Below are 26,137 nucleotides of genomic sequence, written 5' to 3'. Positions count from 1 at the left end.
TTAATCATGGTGTTTTCTCCTGTTTTCTTTTTCATTTTCTTCCTTTTCTTTTTAAATTTCAGCAACATATTTCTGAATTTCTTCATGGTTTCTGATCTTCAGCAGCTACTCTGTCCTCATAACTGCCAGCTCAATATTCTTCCCACCAGACTGCACCACCTCACAAAGAGCCCTGATTACAAGTTTGATAGTGAGATCATCTGTTTCAATGGTTCCGCAAGTATAGTTTTTCTACAGAAATTCACACACAAATTTGGCTCCTCTGACAATGACATTAGCCATCCAAGCATGGTATGTACCAGAGGGATTGGTCTGGTACAGCCTGGGGGTTCCATCAAAGTCAAATCCCATGGTAAGAGCAGAGATACCAAAAGATCTGCAGCCATTGCTCTGTGTATATTTCTGTTTTAGGCTAGCAATATAAGGACTGATGTACACCATGGTGACGGGATGCTCCACTGTCAGTCTGTGGCTTTGACACTCCGCATGAGCTCTGTTTATAACTATTCTGGCAACAACCATCACTCCTGCAAAAGCCATGCAGACATTGTTATCCTGAGCACAGATCATCCATACAGGTCTTTCATCCTGAAGTTATGCCACAGACTTGTTTTCCACACCAAGAACAATAAGATCCTTCCCTCTTACTCCAGCCACAGTGAAGCCCTTCTTCACCACCTCCTGGGCCTACTCCACCTAGGAAAGATGCCCATCATTGAAGAATATGGTGATGGCCCACAAACAGTGTGGCCAACAGGACCAGGGCAGCGACTGTCCCCCTGTACTGGGCACTAGTGAGGCCACACCTCGAATTCTGTGTTCAGTTTTGGGCTCCTTACTACAGGAAAGACCTTGAGGTGCTGGAGAGAGTTCAGAGAAGAGCAATGGAGCTGGTGAAGGGTCTGGAGCACAAGTCTGATGGGGAGTGGCTGAGGGAGCTGGGTATTCCCAAACTAGGAATATAACAACGATAGCCACTCACTCGCTCATTCTGTGACCCTGCCACCAACTAGGGGAGAGAATCAAAGAAGTGGAAAACTCATGGATTGAGATAAATAAAACAGTTTAATGAAATAACAAAATTATAACAATAACGCACTACTTCTAATAATGTATAGAAAATAGAATGTGAAGTAAAAGATACTCAGTCGAATTCCTCACAAAATCCATTCACACTGAGCAGCCAGTCCCAGGAGGAGACACCCTTGTCCTGAACAGCCGACCCTGGAGAGAGAAAAGAGAAAAAGGCAGAAAGGCCCAGAGGCTTCTGCAAAACAACAGAGTGGCAAAAAAGAATTCTCAAACAGAACTCCACTGGAATGGAGCAAAACAAGAATGAATCTACGTTTCCCTTTCTGTCCCCTCTAGCTGGAAAACTCCAACTCTCCTTAAACATGAAGCATGACACAAATGACATGAAATATTCTCAATGATCAGTCTGGATGTCAATCAAGGTCTGTCCCATTGTCACGGTCCATTCGGTGATGGACTCGTGATGGTCCGTCTACCTTGATCTCTAAGCACAAAATTAAGGCAACCAAAATGCTAAGGGGTTATAATTCAATCAAACAGTGTTACTTTCTTCTTTAGCCTGTAAAGCAGCATGTGATAGAGAAAGTAGAGAAAAAGGGAAAGAAAAAGAAAAGGGGGAAAGAGGATTGGTTACCAACATGGGTCCAAAGGTGTCCCTATGGTCCCAGGTCCCGAACAGCATCCTGCCGGTCCTCTGTCATGATCCATGATCCTTTGGTGGGAAAATCTCAGTGATGTCCAGTCAGGAGTCATCTTTTATGCTTCTTCACCCCCCCTCGCTCCCATTGTTTGAGGCCAGTCTCTGCCTTTGTTTCGCAATTCAGGCTTAACTGTGCAAGCTTGAAGAATCTCCGCTTCTCCTGCCAGAACCTGTCTGCGTCTACATAGCCTCACGTTCAGGGGTCTCTTACTTGTTCGTTGGGTGACCCTCAGTGAGCCTCTGCGCATGCTCTTCTTCACTGTCCTTAGTAAGAGGGAGGAGGTGGCGGGCAAGTTTGGCTGAAGCAACAGGTGAAAATCCATCTTCTGGACAGCAGCTATTGTCCCCAGGTTGGAGAGACCTGTGCAACACAGTTCTTCTCCTCAGGCCTCTCTCCAAGCCATTGTCCGTCTGTTCTTGATGACGATGTTCAGGCAAATACTATTCTTTGGACCGATTCCTACACTCATCCATGCCCCACTTCCCTGCTGCCTCACACCTGCAGCCAGAGAATTCAGAAAAGACCTTGGCTCCCAGACAACAACTAAGATAACAATAAGTTCTTACATTCTCTTTGTCCCAACTCAATGACACTCGCAAGTTACTGGAAAAAACAAAACAAAACAAAACAAAACATTAATTCTGTTCCAGGGTGTTATCTTCTTGTTTTCAAAATGAATCCAAACAATGACCATGCTAGCTATGAAAAAGAAAAGTTTCTAACTGCATGAAAGAGTTGTCAGGCTTTGGAATAGGCTGCCCAGGGAGGTGGTTGAGTCACCATCCCTGGAGGTGAGAAGTGGTGCTTAGGGACATGGTTTAGTAGGGGGTTGGAAGTTGTAGGTTTGTGGTCAGCCATGATGACCTGAAAGATCTTTTCCATTCTACATGATTCTATGATTCTTCTATATGTCTACCTATACATAAATATAGATTTTTTCCATATACTTACGTAGAAAGACAGACAACAGAGATCTGATGAGATCAGTGCCAATTTGTCCATCCAAAAAGAGTGTTTTACTTGAGCTTTTTACCATAGTTTCCTCCATCAGGCAAGACCAGTCAACACCTTAAAAGCATGACTCACTCTGTGAGTTAGAGGTAACATGGACAGTTATGGGAAGAGAGTGTTTTGGGGACCCTGGGCTCTGTGTACGACACAAGAATTACCTTTCTTAAAACTGCAGGTTTCAGTATGATGGAAATGTTTTAGAACATCTTACTAAAATGAAGCAACAAAGAAAGAGAATGAAAGATGTCCTGTCCTGTTGCAAGTTCAAGCATAAAACATTGCTGGTGTTGTCACCCTCCTTGTTTTGTCTTGTTTTAATATGATGACCTCTGGGGGATTTTGTGTGCTGCCCTTGTTTGCAAAGGCAAGTCATTGTAAGATTGGGTTGGGATGCAGTTACAGAAACAAGGGTAAATGGTGCCAGTGTAGGTACCCTGGAACTCTCTGCCCAGGCTCCAGCTGCAGCTTCCAAGGGTCTCTTATCTCTACGAGGTCCTCTGTGACTGCGCCCAGTCCAAGACGTGGACCTCAGAGACACTGGCTCCTCTGGAGGCAGCACTGGATACTCATAGTCAGATAACGGAACTCTGCCTGGAAACTTGAGAAATTTTACACATTTGAAAGTAAGAGCAGGAACTCCTCAGCTGAAACAATCTAATACTTCTAATAAAATATCCATGTTTTCCTATGAGATCAAAATGAGAAATTTTCAGGATGTGCATCATAACAAGAGAACTATTGGCCTTCCACTAGACTGGCCTTGACAGCACTCTCCCTTTGATCTCCTTAATCTTTCATGTAATTCTGAGAGTTCTAAGTAAACTGATCTTAACTAAAGTCACCTTTCCAGCAGCCAATATGCACATAAGAGCCTGTGATTGGTCTCTGGATTTCCCTTCCCCTTACTCTTTGGTCTTTCAGACACCTCTCAACAATCCAGTTGCTGCTTTGAGCTTCAGGGAGTTATAAACTTGCCTGTCTTTCAGTAGTCTGTCTTTAACCAACTCTTTAATTGTGTTTATTTTATAATTTCTTTTCTGTCTGAAACATATTTTGAATGGTCAAGCCTTGTGGACGGTGACCCTTATTGTGGCAGCAGGTACTTGGAATACAGTTTTATTTCATTTGTTTGTTGAAAAATAAGAACAATGCCTCTTTTCCTCTGTGCAGCCAGGTCTCTAAAGACAGCAGAGGGGAGGTGGTGCAAAGGAGCTGTAACATCCAGCTGCAGACTGCAGTGGAGAAGTCTGATGTAAGGAAAAGGGATGCAAGTCCCAGGTGGTCAATAAGAGAAATTATGGGGTTGGGGACATGTAGAGCAAGATTGTCCTCTGTGTGAGACCTCAAAGGACAGCTTCTCCAACCAGTTCAGATCTCCTTAGGAGAGTCCCTGGATCAATATCAATCAGATAATGCTGCAATTACCTCTTCTCTAAACTAAACTACACCCTTTACAATAAAAATGCATATTTATTAGAGACTCTTTGAAATCTTTCTCCAAAACTACAGCAGGAAACCTCTCTAATTAACTGTGCAAGACCAGAAGACAATTAGAGCAAGAGTCATCATTTGTTAGGGCTTTTTTCAGTGTAATGAGGGCCATAGTGCATTTGGTGTTGAGTCCTTCAACCTCAGATGCTGAGAGGAGATTGCACAAACCTTTCCAGAAGCCAAAGTCAGAATTAAAAAATACTAAGTACCTTGAAGTAATAATGAGTTCTGCTGAGGCAAACTACCAACTACCAACAAACTGCCAACAAAGCCTCCCCAGGGACTCATTAGAGCAGATAATTGGAGACCATGATAGCAGATAGACAAAGGGAATGTGCAGGGAGCTCAGATGCTGAGAAAACCCTAGTTTTGTTGGATGAAGCAGAGAGGCCAAGGCCTGACCCCCAGCCCCTGGGAAGGCAGATCCTGTCCTTCACACATTGCTCAGGGCTCTTCCTGGGGCAGGACGACGTTGGGTGTGTGATGCTGAGTGAAGGACAATGGTGTGACAGCTCCCAGCCTTACTGGGGGTGTGCAAGGAGGCCATGAGGCCCCTCCCAGTGCCTGAGGACAACATGTCTCCTCATAGGTCTTGGTGGCAGAGACAGTTGTCATAGCTGTGGGGACAAAGACTTGGGTTCTCTTGTTGACTTCCAGCCCTTCCAGCCCCCTTTGTAATCTCCACCACAGTGGGCTGTGGACAGCGATCTCACTTCCTTCCCTTGCTCTCACCCTGGTATTTTCACACATTCACTGATTTGTCTCCATCCTCACACCGTTCCTTGAAACACAAAGAGATGGAGAGTTCTCATCCTTCTGGATGATTTGTTATATCACAGCACTACCCTTTGAGTGACATTTCTTCCTTCTTATGTGCAGTCTTCACCTTTCAAGCTACATTGTATGGCAGCGTTTCTCTCTCCTGCTGTTTCCTATCTCCAAGGAAAGCTTCACCATCTGGGAAACTTTCCTTCAAGCCAGAACCTCAACCCATCCGTTTTCTTGTAGCCTTTCACTTGACCAGAGAGAAGTAACCTCACCATAGTCTTCCAAGTCTAGTCACCTTTCATCCTCTCAGTTAGACAGAACTAAGCCAGGTACCTGCTGCTGTCCTGCTGCAGAAGAGATGTGACAACCAAAATATCAGCCGCCGTTCTTGGAGTGAACCCAGGTCCTTTGGCAGAGGGGATCTCACAGTCAATGTGCCAATTAGGTGCCTTCTGCTGCCCTGTCAGAGACACTGGTAGCTGTGAGCTTAAAATCACAAATCCCAGCCATGAGTGAATGGCTGACCTATAAGCTATTTCAGAAAGACGTGACCTCACAGTCCCTTTCCCAGCCATGTTCCTGCTACTGGCCTATCAGCTCCAGAGACAGAAATGACTTCACATCCCCCTCCACAGCCATTGGCTTCCTGCTGGATTATGAGTTCCTGAGACATAACTGACCACATGATATCACATCCAGCCATCACTTTCCTTGTGGTCCAGTATGTGATCAGAGGAAAGTAAGCTGGTTTCATCAAACATTTCTAATATATTTCCTACCAAGAGTTTGAGTGGAGAAACCATTGTATTTACATTGGTGCATTTTCTATCTCTGCTTCTGCCTCTCTGTTTTTTCTTCTTCCTCTCTCTGATCTGTTTTGAAAGAGCTCTCTAAGGAATCCTAGAATAACACAAGTTGGAAGAGTCCCCTGAACACCATTGCACTGGGTCTGCCTGGGACTGAGTTAACTTTCCCCACAAGCAGCCCATGCACTGCTGTGCTTTGTGCTCCTGGCTAGAACGGCTTTCATTACACACTGATGGTTTGTCTATTAAGGACACTACAGGAGACCACATCAAAGGCCTTGCTGAAGTCCCACTACAAAACATCTCCTTTTTTTCCCTTCCACGTGTGTTATGCAATCCCTTCCTTGTCCTTGAAATGGCTGGAGATGACTGCAGGATGACTTCCCTTCCCTGGTGAGACTGACCACTCTGTAATTCTCCCAATCCTCCTTCCTGCCCTTTTTGAAGGCTGCTTTCATGTCTGCCTTTTACAAGTCCCCAGTAACATCTCTGGCAGCTCTGGCCTTTCCAAGGTGTTTGAAGGAGGTCTCACAATGACACTGGCCAGCCTTCTCAACCTCCTTGACACCAAAAGCCTTCTTGATATCCCACACTACCAGAGGAGTGCCCAGGACACAGCACACGCCTGCCCAGGTCCTTCAGGGCCAGTTCAGAAGAGAACCAGAAGATATTTCTTCCAACAGGCCAATAATTCCAACGGGCTCTATCTGTATCTCACAGCTTTCTTAAGCCTTTTTGTCAGTGCTTCCTTGTGCTTTCTGCTCTGTAGGCTGTAGGTGAGAGGAGAGAGGTGATAGGTGAGCAGGGGCCAGGATGGTTTTTAAGAAGGACTTTGTTAAACTATCTCAGGAGGGCTGTTCTGGGCATCACACAGACAATGATGTAGCAAACAGTGTCAGTAATGAGATGAGAGGAGCACGTGGAGAAGGCCTTCTGCCTGCCCAAGCTGGTCAGGAGAGCTGTCCCAGGGAGGCAGCTCTGATGCACTCATAGGATGTCACGTCAACAGGAAGGGGAAGGCTGGATCTAAAATGCAGGTTATGAGCAAGAGTGTCATGGTTTTACTGCAAGAGAATTCCACCACTGTGGAAAAATCACAGACGAGTTATTAAGTATGCTGGAGCCACAAAGAGGGGTCTGGGACAAGAATGAAATTATTCATGTAGATGACATCAGTCCCCCTAGCCAAAAAGCAGTTGTCTTCTGAAAACAACCTTTCCAGTTCAGGAACCTTGCAGAGAGAAGGGGGTGGCACACAGCCCAGTACTGATCATCGAATGTGTCCACCAGCAGGAAACACTCCATATATTGTTCCGGATTTACACATACTGGCCACCATAATAGGCTCTGAAGCCCAGGTCCTGCTGAAAATGTGAGGTCCGAGTGAAGGTTTCCAACTCCTCTTTTATTATTTCTTAGCTTACAGTTCGAGATGGGTGCCTCCAGGGAGGGACCCCTACTCCAGACTGTGCCCCTCAATTAGAGTTGTATGACCCAGAATTCAATCCCCAAATCCAATCACTTAATCCTGCTCAGTTGTCTCTTGATTTCTTATTGATTTTCCCTGTCACTGGACTGGCATTCTGAAGTTACTGTCATCTCCTGAAATTGATTCACTGGTCCTTATCTTCTTAATTCTACTCATATTGGCCAATTCAGCTAGTTCTGTTTTAGCAACATTAGTTTTATCAAAATGTTCAGACTCAGTCAGCTCTTGCAGTCTAAGGCTTAAACTACTTTAGCTACTAGTGCTGAGCCACTAATGCTAAATGAGACTCTTCAGAAAGAAGGTTATATTTAATCAAATTTCTTCTATAAATGTACAGGTGCAGGAAATAGCACTAACATTGCTGTGAGCAGATATTGTGCTGTCCCCAGTCAGGGCACAGTCAGGGTGGTGGAGATGCAACAGGTTTCCAAGTTTTCCGCTGGTAGCCCCATGATGAGGGTGCCCCCAACCACAATTGTGGGGCAAGTTATGACAGAGGGGAGGAAGAGATTTTTTTCCTGAGGATTGAGGACATTCCTCATTCCCATTGGAGGAAATTCCATTGACAATTGTCTGATTGTCCTTGTCCCCTTGTTCTGTGGAAATCTGTAGGTCTTTGTGTCTCCTCTCTCCTCCTAGGACACCTATGAGTGAGAGCATTTGTTTGTCTTTTAGGTGGTTAAAGAAAGTGTGAAGGAAGTTCAGAGAGGTGAAACATGGAGGTGTGTGTGCTTCTGACTGCATCACACTCCCTAGATGTGCTTTGTGGAAGGCGAGAAATGCCACCTTGTAGAAAGTAACGCTCATGCTTGCAGAACCCTTTCTGACTGCATGGGTGAGATGCTCAAGAGGTGTCCTTCTTTCATACTGTGTAATAAACAGGACAGGCCATAAAGACAGGAAGGCTGACATAGCAGACAGGGGCATTTGCAAGGAACCAGACAAGGCCAGCGAGAGAAATCTCATTTGGATGGTGGGAGTTGTTCCTGGAGTCACACACAGGAATGTCAGGGCTCTGACAGGGGTGTATGGAAACACAAGTGCTTCCCTTGCACACGCAGAGGCCCTGCAGCAGACTCTCCGGCCACCTGTTCCACTCCCAGAGGCTAGGAGGAACCTCAGCCCTCTGCTGTGTCTCTCTGCTGTGCACCTGTCTGAGATGACCCATGGTATGAAAAATGCACATTGGGACATAGGTTCCAGGAAGCACATCCCAGTGCTGCATTCAGGTGGTTTCCCAGGGGATTTATGCTCAAGGTGAAGTGACTTAAAGATTCTACTGTCTGACCTACTGACCTTTATGGCACCTCTAGGAACAGCTGATGGTGTCTGTGCTCACTTGGATTTATCTCACAACATTTACATGATGAGCCTGCTTACATCCTACTAGTACAGTGCAAACATGGACTTTTGACCTAGTCATATGGTGTCCCTCCATGGAGAAACAAACAACCTCTTGGACATGGGGTAAGAGCCCAGTACTGGGAATGGTGGTTGTAAGGGACTGATCTGTGACAATTGCCCTTGAGGATCTTCTCCAGGGCGTCCAGTGAACAATGGCACAGACCATACCCTGCCCTGCTGGTCCTTCAAGTCTATCCCAGGATATCTGACTGTGTAAGGACACTGCTGCATGCCCCAACCCTGCACACTCACACACTTTAACTGTACATGGACGTTTTCTTTGCCAGAGCACTTTCTTGAGCATCTTCTTGATAGAAACTTTGAAAGAAGACCTCAGCCTTCAGGCACTGCTCTCAGGAGATCCCCTTTCATTGTGGAAGTGTTTTTATGGAGGTCAGCTCTGTCAAAATAGACCCCATTGCCCATCCCTGCCTGTGATCACAGGACTGCCACGAAGCAGGACTGTGAACAAGCTGCAAAAACACTCAGGCTTTAGGTCAACAAAAGGGCTCAGGAGAAGAATGTGGAAGTTAACAGAGAGCAGCTTAGGAAAGACCAAGCACTGGTCCTCTCTGGCCATGCTACTGTGCAGGGACAATTTTCCTTTTGCCTCTGCACACAGGAACTGCCCCTGCAGCTCCAGAGAAGGTCTTTGAAGAAGCATCTCATGAAAACAAGTCACTGTGGGGCACCTTATTTGAACACACAGAGATAGTTACTCCTGAAAGTCTCTGTGTCACACAAGATGAGTAGATACTGATGTAGAAATGCTATGACTAATGACATTTCTTTGTAGAAAAGATTGTCATAAGTAGAAAAACGAAAAAAAAAATCAAACCAAATGAAGTACAAATGGCAAAAAACAGGCTGGACCTGTAAGGAGTTACTGTCGAGGGTTAAGATTGTGGAGTGACAATAAAACCCTGGCAGATGTATTATTAACCTCCTCTCCCTCAGCCACTACCCCATTTTGCCCCTCCCTCTCCCCGCTTCCCACTCAGGACAGGCGATCGGGAGGGAAAGAAGGACAGAGAGAAAAGAATTGGAAAAATTAAAGATGTTTTACTAATGCTACTAATAAGAATAGAGAAAATAATACAAAATATACAAAATCAATCTTGAAAGTCTCAGCAACTGCAGAGCCAGCACCCAAAGTCCTGGATTAGACTCTGTAACCAACCGGAGCTGGATTCAGTCTCTCACTAGGCCTCAATTTGCAGGGACGACCAGCAAGGTCCTCTCCTAATGTTGGTCATAAGCAGAAGGGAAAAAGGAAAAAAGGGACGAGATCCTCGTGATCTCCCACTTTTATATGAAGTATTCACGTGAATGGAATGTTATACACAGTTGGTCAGTCTCTTGGTCACTGGTTTCTCGTTGCCCCTCTCACGAGATGTCCATCCATGCTTATCAATAAGTTTGCATTCCATTGCTAGGTTTACCAAAACACGTATCTGGTTCTCCAGGAAAATGCAGCTAATATGAAGGCAGCCAAGTAGATGCCCAGGAAGAGCCAGAAGTGCAAGAGCTGCAGCTCCCGTGTGTCTGTGAATGCCAGGAGGAGGAACTGGGTGATGGAGCTGCTGTTGGTCATGGGGCACTGTCATAGGAAGAAAAGACAGTGACAAGTTAGGGAAGACCTCTCTGAACAAAATCAAAGCCATCTCTTATACAAACTGCTTCACACACTCTTTTCCTTTTCCAGGAGACCTTACTTCAGCTCTATGGCTTTGCTGAGTGGAAGAGGAGGCGAGGGGGCTTGTTCAGAGGAAGGGTTCTGCATTGCAGGGGATCATATGGAGGTTTCAGAATTCTCCCTCCACAACATTACTGGTGTTAGTTTCCTCCCCTTCCTTCCTTCCTTCCTTCCTTCCTTCCTTCCTTCCTTCCTTCCTTCCTTCCTCTGCTGCCTGGAGATTTTCCATCTGGGGGGTGTTTCCCTGTCCTGTGTCTTTTTCCTGTCAGTTTTTACAGACCCCATTCCAACCTCTGTGCACTCACCCTGGCCCTACAGAAACCTGTCTGTTTGCAGGCACTGCGGGGAGCATCTTCTAGTTTGCAGGAAGAAAAAAAGGACAGGTAAGAACAACCCTGATGAGTCCTGCAAAGGTGATTCTGTTGCTGTCCACATCTAGAAAAGTGACTGAAGGGATTTTAGGAGGCTTCTGTCAGACCTGTTGATCACTCAAAGTTGCAGTTCCGGAGTCTCGATGTCTTGGCAAAACTTGAGATCTTCTTTTCCATTTATCCTTTTCTCATCCCTGCCCCACCTCCCACCAATTCCTGGAATAGCAATCTGAAAAGACAGATTCCAGAAAGCTCGTTATCTTTATAGCAATACCTGCACTGATCTCCTTTTTAAGGCATCCCCTTTGGAAATATCCTGGGGGTCATGTGGAGCTGTGCCATCTCAACAGCAGAAGGACTTTGCTCTGCTGGGGGTCACTCCTTCTACCCACAGTTTCTCCCAACAGCACCATGGGGATCTCCCTGGACAGGCTGAGTGCTGACCCTGGCAGGCGGCAGAGTCCCTGCTCCGGGACAGCCCTGAGGTGCAGGGACCCTGCTCTGCAGGACAACCCTGGGTACCCTGACCTACACACACAGTTTCATCCTCAAAAGGCAGGTGTCATGTGTTATGCAAGAGACTATCTGAAAGTTTTACTTACGTATCTTGTAGGCTTTTCATTGTGTCAGCCTTATGAAATCTCACCATGATTTGCAGATGCAATGATGTGCAGCCACAAACCTACCGTCTGTGAAGATTTCTCTCCTTGTGAACTCACAGCAATCCTCCCACCCCACATTGCCTCTAATGTCTCTCTCTGTCTTGCTCCTCCTCAGCACCTCCTGGCAGAGTCCTCAGCCCTGCTGTGCTTCGCAGAGGAGCTGCTCCTGGGCAGAGCTGTCTCTCTGCAGCGCTGCCACTTGCCATGAGCTCCCTGTGTCCCAGGAGCCCAGCCCAGCTCAGCAGCACAGGAGCAGCCCAAGGCAACACTTTCTCTGTGTTCCCTCCAGGTGTCCCTGGGGATCCAGGGGCACCTCCTGGGAAAGAGGCTGAAGTCATCACTGATGTTCCTTCTCAAGGGAGAAACCTTTCAGTCATGAGCATAGTCAGGCACTGGGAGCTGTTTCCCATGCAGTGTGCACCCACTCTGCCCCAGAAAATGACCAAGATGTGCTTGGATAAAGCCCTGAGTAATCTGGTCTGACCCTGCTTTGAGCAGGAGATTGGTCAAGACACCTCCCAAGGCCTCTTTGAGTCTGAATGATGCTGCCCTTCCTTCCCCTTCATGTTTTCAAATTAGGGAGAGCTCTCAGGTTCTCCCTGACTACAGAAATAATTTGCATCAAGTACAGGACTGCTTTACAAGTACCTCCAAACAGTGCTGACCACATATTTTCCATCCCTTTTCATTTGCCCCCACCCAAGTTCTTTTTTGCCATGATAATACTATTCCAAAAGGAACAGCCCACCTTGTTCATCTTGTCAGAGCAGGTTGCTCAGTAGATGTCAGCATCCATGTACAGAGTCTGCACACCAGTGAGGCATCAAAGCCACCATTACAGAAATGGAGACAAGGCTCTTGACCAGCTCCTTGAACCCAGGAATCAGCACACCTTGTCTCCTGAGATTGCCGAGAACACCTAAACTCTAAGTGCAGAGCAGAGTGAGTCCTCGTTGGATATCCTGGCTTGTCTCCTGACACATGTGGTGCTTCAGGCTGTGAAGAGGATCAAACCCAGCTTTTTGACTGGAGTAGTTTCATTTTACATGTGTCACACAGGGCACATGAAAGGAGCTCAGAACTCCAGACTCTGCTGGACAGTTTGGACTTCAGAGACTGAAAATGCAGGTAATGGTGTGTGTCAGTGTGCATCACGTAAACATTCTGGCTTCCTTTGTGCCTTTGCACCAACCTGGGATCTATTCCTTGGGGTTCTTCGGCTATAAAGGAAATAACCCCCCTATGCCACCTCTCCATCAGGTCAGACAAAAAGGGAGAAAAGGTATGGAAGTAGGATGATTTCGGAGCACTTCTGTCCAAGAGATGTACTCTTTAAATGATACAAAAAGGTAGAAGAGAGGAAAAAAATATCACTGTTCTAAGAACTTCATGCAAGAGGCTAGCTACCGAGATGTAGTTCCTGTTTTGAGAAGTGAGAGTGACTGTTGACAATGAAATTCAAGAGCTTTAGTTCATTATCACAACTGAGAATAAGTTCTGTTATTAGTAATAGTACCACTATTCAAAAACATCTTTGAGAGTGTCTCAGTTTTCCTTGGATCCAAAGCTCAACCTGCTCATGTTTTGAAAGGACTACTTCAAACCTCTGTGACCCAAATCTCTACAACCATCTCTCATCAAAGGTCTTTTACCTCAGAAAGGAGAAAACTTCCAGAATAGGTATCAAACCATTGCCCAACCTGCCCAGGAAAGTTGTGCTGCACAACAGCTGCCCTCAGAGGGAAGTTGGAGGTAGTAGGAGTTGAAATCCTTTTGACTCAAATCACAGAATCATAAAATCATTTAGGTTGGAAAAGACCCTTCAGATCATCGAGTCCAACAATAAATCTAAATCATATCCCGAAGTGCCACATCTACAGGTCTTTCAAATGTCTCCACGGTTGGAAGCTCAAACTCTGAACTGCCAGGACAACATTGGTTGCAGTTAGACATAAAACAATTGTCATGACTGTGAGTTCAGAGCTAGTTGGCAGAGTTTCTCATTCCTCTCACTGATGAGTGCAGGGTGTTGGAGACATGAAAGCATGCGTCATTTTCCCAGATCCCAGGACATTGCCCAAACCATCCTTCCCTTGGCCTCTTGTGGCAGTATTCTGACATTGGGCCTGTGAGAAACTACAAGAGTCAACAGTGTGAAAATAAGTGTTGGTGGAAAAATACAAGAAGAAAGGACTGTATGCTACTTGATATATCAAGGACAGGGGGGTAACTTGTGATAGACAAAAAAATGCTTTTCTGGCAGCAACGTTGGTGGAAACACAAAATATATCTCTTCTGTAATGACTAACTTAGCAAATCAGCAAATGCTTGAGCAAGCATCATAGCAAGTATAAATGCAAGCCTGAGTTTGTAATAAACATCTCTCTTTATACCTTAAAGAGAGTTCATGTCTCATTCACTACAGCCTCGGGCTTCTGATTTCTGGTCAGCCTTCTGTGGGTAATCATGTGAAAAGACATCAATAATCCTTCACATATTTATGTGATTTATGTTAGTATTGAAAAAAAAAAGAAAAGAAGTTTAATCTGGTTATAAATATCTGCAACATAGCACTGTGCACCTGTGGTAGCCATTCTGGAGAGTGCCAATGAAATATATGTTTGCGCTATAAGGTTAGATACCTCATCCACAAGTACATATATAAGTGGCTCATATGAAGGGTGGTCTGGCAAAAGTCAAATATGTGTCCCCAGGTGACATGGACACGGCTCCTGTGCCTCTCCAGAGAGTGGAAGAGGTTGGATCCCCTTCTCAGGTCAGACTCCTTGCCAGGAAGGCACAGCCACGGGGGTAACTCATTAATTTTTTATGGCATTTCACTCAACACCAGTTTTGTTAGATTTTGCACTTTTCAGTGGCTATTCTTTTGCACAAGAGATCATAAAAAAACCCAAACATTTAATAAGACATGGTCATAAGGGCCCTCTTATGGACAAGAAATTTCACCATGAGCTCTGGAGGGAGCAATGAAGCTTGTAATAAGCACCAGGAAGAACCAAGAAGCTCAAGGGCTCTTCTGAAGAGTGAGAGGCCCTGAACAGCAGTGACTGAGTGTGTGTACATGTGGGAGAGAGAGTCATACAACGTCAGGGAGAAACAAGGTTATGGCTGATGGCTTTAGCAAATGCTTACAAACATGTCTGAACCCAGAAATAGAGAACTGTTGATATCTGCAGTTGGAAGAGGAATGGAAGTTTTTCCTTGGAAAATGAAACGAAAGGCCTCACTTGGGCAAGTCACATATGGCAGTGACATTCCCAACTTGTGGGCATGGCTGCGCCTGGGAGATGGGGAATGGCTGCTGCTGGGGGTGGCTGTGCTCAGTCATGTCCCATGAGTTTACCTTGCACACCTCTCACTCTCGGAGTGACCTCAGGAAACATCCATGAGCATGGAGGACTCATGAACCTCCTGTAGTGGTTGAATATGGATCCAGATTGAGGATTCAATTGAGTGGAACTGGGACAGCTTAGGTGATTGAAGACCATTCCCAGGTCTATGAAAGAAGCTGGAGAGTTTGTGAGTAGTTCACAGACATTGCCTAATCCTCAGAAAACCACAGCCTTGTGGTTAAAACAACAGTACTTGACATCAAACCCATATCCAAAACACAAATACACTCACAATCACCACAGGCAGAGCCTTGAGAAACATTTGAGAGAAAAGGTCTGCTTTACCAGGCCCTGGGGGTCGGGACTCAGTCATTCTGAAGATAAAGAAACATTGAGGGCTGACATGGCATCAGAGCCACCTCCACATTGCCTTCACCACCTGTAACCAGTGTCTCCAAACTTTTCCTTCACCAGCCCCTAGGGACACGGCTGTTTCCTTCACAGCTTTGTCAGTGATGGCTCTTCATGGGGTCCCAAACAACCTCAGAAACTTGGGGTTTGTCTCTACCTTTCACTTCATAAGAAGTTTGTTCATTCTTTCCATATGTGCAGTTCAGGAACGTGGCAGCAGAGGGCTCGTTAACATCTAAAATGCCCTTAGAATTCAAGGCTCTGTGCATCACTTTCCTATAGTCTTCATGTCTGGCGTGGATGAGTAAAGATTTCAGGACTGTAGCCAAGCAGAGAATATTTCCATAATAAATAACCATAAACTAGTATTTCTACTATTTTCCTCCCCCTCCACAAAATTCATACTGATCTGGAGTGTCTCCTGGTAAAGACTGAAGGTGTCAGAAAAAGGGGTGCCTGAAACACCACATGAGTGAGAAGATAGGCCAAGACACTTCAAGAGGAATCACACTCCTCTGGACAAACGTGTGTTCCTGGAAATCTCAGGTGCCATGGCATAGTGATACTGATGTTCAGGGAGCTGGTCAAATGACCCATCTCCATTTCTGTAATGGTGCCTGAGTTTCTCAGGTAACCCCCGACTTAAGCCCCATCCACTCCTGGTTGTTCTCCAGACTCCTGCCTTCAGGAACAAAGGTCCAGGAGACCTTGCTGGTGAAGGTGGAGGCAGAGGCAGAGAATCCATGAAGCCTCAGTCCTGTCTGATTCTACTCTTGCGAAGTTCAGCAACAGGCCCACATTAGCCCTGGCTATTCTTTTAGGAAGGAAGTAGCATCAGTTCATCTTGCTGCCCTCACCCTTTCCTGCAGGTATCAAGTCCAGGGGAGCTCTGACACTATCCCTAAATCCCTAAATTCCTCCTTTGCAGCTTCCCCTGCTTCCACCTTCTGTGTGCTGCCTTTTTCCCTGGACCTCTATCAGTTCAGACAAGCAGCCTCACAAGATAAATGCTGCTTCTCGTGGATACTTGGACAGATCATTCTTGTGCTTGAAGAAAATTGTCCTGTAAGGCTTCTCAGATTTCCTGAGATCCTTCACCTTTCAGAGCTGCTTCCCATGGTACCACCTGTATCAGCCCCGCCCAGGTATGTCAAAGTTATCTCTGGAGCCCACCAGCCTGTGCTCTGCTGCTGGCCTTACTCCCTCCCCTCTGGTGTCTGTGACCCCATGTCCTGGTTTTGTTAAAAAACAAGTTTCTCTTTTAATGCAGGTAATTGGCAGCCAACGTGGGGCACGAGAAAGGGGTAAATTTGGAGATCTTTGGTTTTTCTACTGCTCTGACGTACCTTTCAATTTTCTTGGCTCCGTGCCAACTCATAGAGTTGTGATACTTGCGCGTCTGTTTGCTTCGGATATTATTTAGTGGTATTAAGGCAAAGTGAATTACACTGATTTAAAGATGTTATGGCATAAGTTGTATCAGTTATTTTCTACATTGTGCTTGCTGATCCCATATCTGTGTTGGTGTTTCCTTCTGAATCGAAGTATTCATTCTATAACAACAAGAAACTGGACAGCGGTCATGATGATACTGTGTGGTTTGGCACTGGTTTATTTAATTATACTGCAGCTGCTAATGAATTTCTACTCGCTTCTGCTTTACCTTGAAAAGCCTCCGGGACAGATTAAAGAGCAGTATGGCTATGTGTTTGCTAATTGGTCAAGCGAATCTTTAGAAAGGCTGACTAACAATACTTTTGTGTTTTCGCTAGGACAGTTTGCAAATGTTTTAGGGAGCTTTGAATATCCTTGGAGCTTTGATAGAACTGTGATGGTGCTATCTGGTTTGCTGAATGTGTGTCAGTTTGTGTTACTGTTAAGAGAAATGAGGTTCAGCAGGAGGTTTGCGTTTCTTTTTAGTCCTGAGATTTGCGGTGCGCCTTCGGAAGCTTTAGCAAAAAGCACTCCTAGCCGCTCGAGAAAAGGCAAAACAGCGAAAGCTGCCACTGCAGCCACTGCCCCCCCAACCGCGGCTTCACAGGCTGAAGCTACAGCTCCTCCGCATTGCTCCTCTGCCAAGGTCGCTGCAGATAACACCTCTCCAGACTCAAAGGCTAACAACGCAGCCCCATCTTCTTCACACACTGGGCACTGTTGCTGCTGTAACCACAGCAATCACTGTGACAGTCATTCAGACTCTGGAAATGAATCAAATTATGGTGAACCCATATCAGCATCAGTTGCTGGTTGTAAGAAAGTCACTAGAAAGACTACCCGTGCAGCAGGTGATGGCACAGGGCCAACATCAACCCAAGGGGCATCATCAGGGCAGGGAGGAGATGAAGTGACCACCACTTGGTCCTTTTCTCCAGGTGAGCTGAGAGATCTGCAAAAAGACTTTAGTTGTTGTGAAGGTGAGAATATTTTAACCTGGCTGCTCCGATGCTGGGACAAGGGGGCAGAAACAGTTGAATTGGAAGGCGGTGAAGCCAGGCAGCTGGGACCTCTGTCAAAAGATTCCACCATTGATAGGGCAATTTCAAGAGAATCTAATGCCACTTCTCTCTGGACCCGACTCCTGGCAGCTATGAAAGTAAGATTTCCCTACAAGGAAGACTGTATATCCAAGTTAGGGAAATGGAATACTATGGAAAGGGGTATCCAGTTCCTGAAAGAATTAGCTGTGCGAGAGAGCATCTATTTTGGACCAGACAACCAAGAGGGGACAGATCCAGATAGAATCAATTGTACACAATCTCTGTGGTGCAGATTTGTACAAAGTGCACCACCTGCATATGCTAAGTCATTGGCAGGAATGGTCTGGTCAGCTAGGGGTGTATAAGATATTACTGAAGTAATTGAACAGCTCCGGTACTTTGAGGACAGCCTTGCTGGTTCTCTACGGGCTTGTGTCTCCGCTGTGGAGAAACTGTGTGAAAAATCTGATGACCGTTTGAAAAGCTGTTGCAAGAAATCAAAGAACTCAGAGAAGACTCGTACCATTCACGACCTGCACAAACCTATGTTTCAGCTGTTAGGAGAAGGCGTTTCCAATCTCGAGAGAGAGGACAGAGGCAGCCCACAAAAAGAGGTTCACTGTGGTTCTTCCTACATGAGCAGGGAGAAAACATGAATAAGTGGCATGGAAGACCTACCTCAGAACTTCAGGAACGAGTACGTGAGATAAAAGGAAAAACTCCTAGGAAGGTGGCAGCTCCAGTTTACAAAAGGAGCAGAAGAGATTCTGATGCTCTTGAAGGAACCTCTAATTCACACCCAGAGACTGTGCAAAACAGAAAATAGAGGTGCCCTGCCTCCAACCAGGTGGAGGAAAGGGATAACAGAGTTTATTGGACTGTACAAATACGATGGCCTGGTACAACACACCCCCAGGAGTACAAAGCTTTAGTGGACACTGGTGCTCAGTGCACAATAATTCCTTCTAATTATAAAGGAATGCAATCCATCAATATTGTTGGAGTGACTGGGGGATCCCAGGAACTGACTGTTGTAGAGACTGAAATGAGCCTAACTGGAAAAAAATGGCAAAAGCATCCCATTGTGACTGGTCCAGATGCTCCGTGCATCCTTGGCATAGACCACCTCAGGAGAGGGTATTTTAAAGACCCAAAAGGGGTGGGCATTTGGTATAGCAGCTGTCTGATTTGCCTGGTCTTTCAGATGACCCTTCTGTTGTAGGACTGCTGGTGGTTGATGATCAGCAAGTGCCAACTACTACCACGACGGTGCATCGCCGGCAATATCGCACCAATCAAGACTCTTTGATTCCTATCCAGAAGTTGATCTGTCAATTGGAAAGCCAGGGTGTGATCAGTAAGACCCGCTCACCATTTAACAGCCCAATCTGGCCAGTGCGCCAGTCTAGTGACGAGTGGAGACCAACTGTAGACTATCGTGGCCTGAATGAAGTTACACCCCACTGAGTGCTGCTGTGCCTGACATGCTAGAACTGCAATTTGAACTGGAGTCAAAGGCAGTGAAGTGCGATGCTACAATTGACATTGCTCATGCATTTTTCTCTATTCCTGTAGCAGCAGAGTGCAGGCCGCAGTTTGCTTTCACTTGGAGGGGCATCGAGTACACATGGAATCGCTTGCCCCAGGGGTGGAAACACAGCCCTACCATCTGCCATGGACTGATCCAGACCACGCTGGAGCAAGGTAAAGCTCCAGAACACTTGCAATATATTGATGACATCATCGTATGGGGCGACACAGCGAAAGAAGTCGTTGAGAAAGGTGAGAGAATAATTCAGATTCTTTTGGATGCTGGTTTTGCCATAAAATGAAGCAAGGTCAAGGGACCTGCACGAGAGATCCAGTTTTTAGGAATAAAATGGCAAGATGGCCGCCGTCAGATCCCAATGGATGTGATCAACAAAATTGCAGCAATGTCTCCACCTACTAATAAAAAGGAGACACAGACTTTCTTGGGCATTGTAGGTTTTTGGAGAATGCACATTCCTGACTACAGCCACATTGTGAGCCCTCTCTACCGGGTGACTCGTAAAAAGAACAAATTTGAGTGGGGCCCGAAACAACGACAAGCCTTTGAACACATTAAGTATGAGTTAACTCATGCAGTGGCCCTCGGACCAGTTCAGACTGGACTAGATGTTAAAAATGTGCTCTACACCGCAGCCGGAGATAATGGACTTACCTGGAGCCTCTGGCACAAAGCACCAGGAGAAACCGAAGGTCGACCCTTAGGTTTTTGGAGTCGAGGATACAAAGGATCTGAGGCCAACTATACTCCAACTGAAAAGAAATATTAGCAGCATATGAAGGAGTTTGAGCTGCTTCAGAAGTGATCAGCACTGAAGCACAGCTCCTCCTGGCACCTCGACTGCTGGTGCTGAGCTGGATGTTCAAAGGGACGGTTCCCTCTCCACATCATGCAACCGAGGTTACATGGAGTAAATGAACTGCATTGATCACACAACGCACTCGAATTGGAAGTCCCAATCACCCAGGAATCTTAAAAGTGATTACAGACTGGCCAGAAAGCAAAGACTTTGGGATGTCTCCAGATGAGGAGGAAGTAAAACGTGCTGAAGAAGCAACATCATATAATACTCTTTCAGAGACTGATAAGCAGTATGCACTGTTCACAGATGGATCCTGTCGTCTTGTAGGAAAACATCGAAGGTGAAAGCTGCTGTGTGGAGTCCCACACGACAAGTTACAGAAGCCACTGAAGGACAAGGTGAATCCAGTCAATTTGCAGAAGTGAAAGCCATCCAGCTGGCTTTGGACATTGCTGAACGAGAAAAGTGGCCAATACTTTGTCTCTATACTGACTCATGGATGGTAGCAAATGCCTTGTAGGGGTGGCTACAGCAATGGAAGAAAAGCAACTGGCAGCGCAGAGGTAAACCCATTTGGGCTGCCATACTGTGGCAAGACATTGCTGCTCGGCTAGAGAGCCTGCCTGTGAAAGTTCGTCATGTAGATGCTCATGTGCCTAAAAGTGGAGCCACCGAGGAACATCTAAACAACCAACAAGCGGATCAAGCTGCTAAGAATAAAGCAGATGAGGTGGACTTGGATTGGCAACATAAAGGTGAACTTTTCCTAGCTCAGTGGGCCCATGATGCTTCAGGGCATCAAGGTAGAGATGCAACATAGAAATGGGCTCGCGATTAAAGGGTGGACTTAACTATGGACACTATTTCACAGGTTATTCATGAATGTGAAATCAAGCAAGCGAAACGGTTAAAGCCTGTATGGTGTGGGGGGCGATGGTTAAAGTATAAGTATGGAGAAGCTTGGCAGATTGATTATATTACACTTCCACAAACATGTCAAGGTGTTATGCACTTGCAATGGTGGAAGCAACCACTGGATGGTTGGAAACATCTGCCGTACCTCATGCTACAGCCCGAAATACTATCTTGGGCCTTGAGATGCAAGTCCTTTGGTGGCCGGGTACGCCAGAAAGAATTGAATCAGACAATGGTACTCATTTCAAAAACAGTATTATAGACAATTGGGCCAAAGAACATGGTATTGAGTGGGTATATCATATTCCATATCATGCACCAGCCTCTGGGAAAATGGAAAGGTACAATGGTTTGTTAAAAACTACACTAAAGGCACTTGGTGGTGGAACCTTTAAAAACTGGGATTCACATTTAGCAAAAGCCACTTGGTTGGTCAACACTAGGGGATCAACCAATCGAGCCGGGCCTGCCCAATCAGAAATTCTACGGACTGTAGAAGGAGATAAAGTCCCTGTAGTACACATGGAAAATATGTTAGGAAAGGCAGTCTGGGTTCCTCCTGCCTCAGGCAAAGGCAAACCTATTCGTGGGATTGTTTTTGCCCAGGGACCTGGCAGCACCTGGTGGGTGATGCTTGAGGATGGAGAAGTTCGGTGTGTACCTCAAGGGGATTTGATTTTAGGTGAAAATATGCAATGCTGAACTGTACGATGTGAATTGCCGCACTAACAATGTTTAATAAGTGTCTTTCAGATCAAGACAATGGTGATGAAACCAGCGCTGGCTTCTTCGAGTGGCGCCCGACACCTTCTTCGAAGCTGGTGTCCTTAACCCACAAACAGGGGTCATGAGATGCGCTTGTATGATTTTTCTTGCCCTGGGAGACTGTGGTGACAAAATGAACTTAATGAACTTTTCAAAGGATGGTCCACTGATTAATTACTCCTGTGTATATATGTACATATGTATATATATATATAGTAGTAGTGATTAATTAGATTGTATTGATAGATTGTATTGATAAGGTTTAAGTATTCAGTGACTGTCATATGATAAGGGGTGGAATGTCCTGGTTTTGTTAAAAACAAGTTTCTCTTTTAGTGAATTTGCCTGTCAGCTAAAGCCTTCATGTCAGCTGCATTTTCCTGGAGAACCCAACACATGTTTTGGTTAAACCCAGCAAGGGAATGCAAACTTATTGATAAGCACGGATGGACATCTCGCGAGGGGGGCAACGAGAAACTGGTGATCGAGAGACTGACCAATGGTGAATAACATTCCGTTCACGTGAATACTTCATATAAAAGTGGGAGATCACGAGGATCTCGTCCCTTTGCCTTTTCCCTTTTTTTCCTCATGGCTGACATTAGGAGAGGACCTTGCTGGTCGTCCCTGCGAACTGAGGCCCAGTGAGAGACTGAATCCAGCTCTGGTTGGCTACAGAGCCTAATCCAGGACTTTGGGTGCTGGCTCTGCAGTTGCTGAGACTTACAAGATTGGTTTTGTATATTTTGTATTATTTTCTCTATTCTTATTAGTAGCGTTAGTAAAACATCTTTAACTTTTCCAACTCTCTTCTCTCTGTCCTTCTTTCCCTCCCGATCGCCTGTCCTGAGTAGGAAGGGGGGAGAGGGAGGGGCAAAAGGGGGAAGTGGGGGGGAGAGGAGGTTGACAACACATCTGGCAGGGTTTGACTGTCACCCCGCAACCCTAACCCTCGACAAAAGGTCACACTATTGGCAGAGGTCTCTTGTGAGGGAAAACAAACCAATGTTGCAGCCAAAAGTGCCATCCAGAGAACCACAAGCTGTACAAGAACACTTTGGTGAGGAGTGACCTGTCCAATGAGTCCTCTTGGGTGACATTTCTGGGCACCTAAAAGAGAAAAACGTGTCCGAAAGCCATCAGCATGGACTTAGCAAGGGTAACGAATGTCTCACAAACTTGATGGCCTTCATGATGAAGTAACTGCATTTCTGCGTGGGGGGAGAACAGTGAATGTCATTCACCTCAGCTTCAGCAAGGCTCTTGGCATGGTCTCCTTCAATATTCTTGTACCCGAGATAGGCCATTACAGTTGGATGGGTTGACAAGCGGATGGGTAAAAACCAGTTGAATATCAGACTGACAGAGCAGCGGTGAAGGGGTCTCGTGCCCAACCTCGAGACTACTGGGACTTACTGGGGGCTTGTGGGGCAGCACAGGAGACTTTGCAGTTTAATACCTTAATAATCTGTGACCTTGAGGAGACAACTCTCATCACATTTGTTGATGATGCTAAACTGGGAAACCTCATAGGCAGGAGGGCTGTCCCGTCAGGAACATCACGACAGAGAAGGACAAAGGGCAGGTCCTGCACCTGGCATAGACTAACCCCTGAAGATGTTGATAGCTGGGAGCATGTTCAGTGGAGGGCTGCTAAGATGCCCAGGGACTGAGACACTTGCTGGGAGGAGAAACTGAGGGAAAGGGCCTTGTTCAGCCTGGAGAAGAGAAGGCTTTGGGCACCTTGTAACAGCCTCTCTGTCCCTGTGGGAAGGTTTTTCCAGAAGGTGGAGCCAGTCTTGTCATGGAGATGCCTGGTAGAAGGATAATAGACAATAGTCAGATGTTGAAATAAGGAAGGTTCAGGCTGCAGAGAAGGAAAATATTCTTCTCAGTGAAGGCACCAGAGCATTGGAGCAGCTTCCCCAGCTTTGTTGTGCTCTCTCTGTCCTTGGATGTTTTCCAGCCCCCACATGGCAAAGCCTTGAGCAACGTGGTCTCACTCCACAGCTGAACGTGCTGTGAGAAGGACGTCAGACCTGAGACCTCCTGAACTCCCCTTCAGGAGAGCGGAAACCCGAATGATGCTGTGGTGTCTTCCCCTCTGAGTCTTCCCCTGATGACAGCAGGGAATGTTCTCAGGTTCAGTGCTGATAAACAGGGAGACCACAGCCAGGTGAGGGAGACACATGGAAAAGGCTTTGTGCCATCCCTGCTCAGAGGGGATCCTCAGCACGGCCCTGAAGATCTGCACATAGGACAGCACAACGAACACAAAACATCCTAAAATGACAAAAGTACTGAAAACAAGAAGTTTAAGTTCTCTGAGGTAGGCGTCTGAGCAGGAGAGCTTGAGGATCTGGGGAAGTTCACAGAAGAACTGTTCAACGCTATTACCTTGGCAAAGTGGCAGTGAAAATGTAGTGGCCGTGTGCAGCACAGAATAGAGGAGCCCAGTGCCCCAGGCAGCTGCTGCCATGTGGACACAAGCTCTGCTGCCCAGGAGGGTCCCATAGTGCAGGGGTTTGCAGATGGCAATGTAGCGGTCATAGGCCATGACTGTGAGAAGAAAAAACTCTGCTGAAAGGTAAAAGACAAAGAGAAAGAGCTGTGCAGCACATCCTGTGTCGGAGATGGCCCTGGTGTTCCAGAGGGAATTAGCCATTGCTTTGGGGACAGTGGTGGAGATGGAGCCCAGGTCGAGGAGGGAGAGGTTGAGGAGGAAGAAGTACATGGGGGTGTGGAGGTGCTGGTCACAGGCTATGGTGGTGATGATGAGGCCGTTGCCCAGGAGAGCACCCAGGTAGATGCCCAGGAAGAGCCAGAAGTGCAAGAGCTGCAGCTCCCGCGTGTCTGTGAACGCCAGGAGGAGAAACTGGGTGATGGAGCTGCTGTTGGACATTTGCTGTTTCTGGTCACGGAGACCTGTCTAATGAGGAAAAGGCAGTGAGAAGTTAGGGCAGAGTTCTCTGAGCAAAATGTGTTCCAGTTCTGATGGAAATCCCCTAGAATGACTTACCCTGTTCAGGTCCCTTTCACGAGCTGTGGTTGGTGCTGGTTGACGGTGTCATTGGGAAGAGGTATCTTTGTTGTGGACTATACTAAATTCAGTCCTGCCTTGCAGTGACAGGGAAATAGAAGAAAGGGTGATCTCAGATTATATCAGCTCATGATACCAAAGACCATTTAAGCACAGTCTCTCCCATTTCACCTAATAGCAGAGCAGAGCTGTAGAGATCTTGTTCTGTTTATTTTATTCTAACTGCCCCATCACGGCTGAGGAGGTTTTGTTTGTTTGTTTGTTAAGGCAAAAATGCCTTAACAATGCCTTTCACTGCAAGTGAAGCCTTGTGGGTGCTGACAGGCAAAGGGACTGCCCCTTAGTGCACAGTGGGGACAGCTGGTCTGTCCATCAGTCCTGGTCTCAGCTGCCCTGTGCCAGCGCCTCCTTGAGCTGGAGGACGATCAGACCCAGATGTTCCCCTGAGTAGAAACTGGACACTGCTGAGAGCAGAGCAATACGGTTTCCAAGGGCTGATCTCCAAACCACTGACCGCTCTCATTGTACATGAACAGGATCTCAGCTCTGCCCTCCCAGCCAGGGACACTCAGGGCTCATTGCATCATACAGACGATGAGCCACATTGCCATGGCCTAGTGCCAAAGTGTCTTCTCCATGGGGCTCCTCTCTGGGCAGAGATAGTCCATGGGAGATCTGTGCAGGCGGGGGGCAGCCTGCAGCCCAGCAGAGCCCCCAGGGAAAAAGTCAAAATTCCTAAAGTTGGGGTGTCCTGAGGTGAGGCTCAGCTCATTGCCAGCCCCACACATCGACATGCTCACAGCCCCAGGTAATGTTGGGCCAAAGGCAACCAGAACAAGACATGAAACACAGATAAATGCCCCAATGGTCCGGCCAAGGGAGGAAGGACATGGACAGATGGACAGGCACTTGGGGGTTTCTCCTCACTGGGAGTTGGGCTGCCGAGGAGAAGGCTCAGCCTGAAGCCCCACAACCCTGGGATCAAAGGCTGTGCTGGGTGGGAGGAACCAGGGGGTTGCTCTGGGAAAGCATCTGCACTGCAGGACATGTTGGGGAGGTGCCCAAATCCCCACTCCCTTGGCATTTCTGGGAGCAGCTCCTTCTGCTTCTCTGCCTATGTCTCTGCTGCCTGCAGCTGTCTCTGGAGCTGCTTTCCTGTGCCCAGGTCACCTCCCCCTCCGTGCCCTCGTCACCTCCCTGTCTGTGCTCACAGACCTCATCCCACCCGCTCTGTGCTCAGTAATGTTCTGCAGACCCCTCCTGGCAGCAGGGAACTGGCCAAGGGCAGCTCTGTGGGTGCAGGGTCAGGACTGCTTTAGCAGGGGCTTGGACTAGGTGATCTCCAGAGGTCTGTTCCAACCCCAATGATTCTGTTATTCTGTCAGAAGCTGCCA

The 26,137-nt window shown here is 46.7% G+C and overlaps 1 protein-coding gene and 1 pseudogene across 1 annotated transcript; both read right to left on the bottom strand.

Moving 5' to 3' along the window:
• On the bottom strand, positions 1–23,010 carry LOC136110719 (proteasome subunit alpha type-7-like; annotated as a pseudogene).
• A 754-nt stretch (positions 23,011–23,764) lies between these two features.
• Positions 23,765–24,605, bottom strand: LOC139829561 (olfactory receptor 14C36-like). Its single transcript, XM_071817724.1, has 2 exons — positions 24,005–24,605; positions 23,765–23,853 (listed from the first exon to the last, which is right to left on the bottom strand). The coding sequence occupies exons 1-2, from the start codon at positions 24,603–24,605 to the stop codon at positions 23,765–23,767; spliced, it is 690 nt and encodes a 229-aa protein (XP_071673825.1).
• Positions 24,606–26,137: the final 1,532 nt, after the last annotated feature.

The sequence above is a fragment of the Patagioenas fasciata genome, chromosome 21 (genome assembly GCF_037038585.1).
Source record: "Patagioenas fasciata isolate bPatFas1 chromosome 21, bPatFas1.hap1, whole genome shotgun sequence".
Taxonomy (NCBI): domain Eukaryota; kingdom Metazoa; phylum Chordata; class Aves; order Columbiformes; family Columbidae; genus Patagioenas; species Patagioenas fasciata.
The sequence above is the reverse complement of the archived record's forward strand: the minus strand, read 5'-3'. Positions and strand labels throughout refer to the sequence as shown.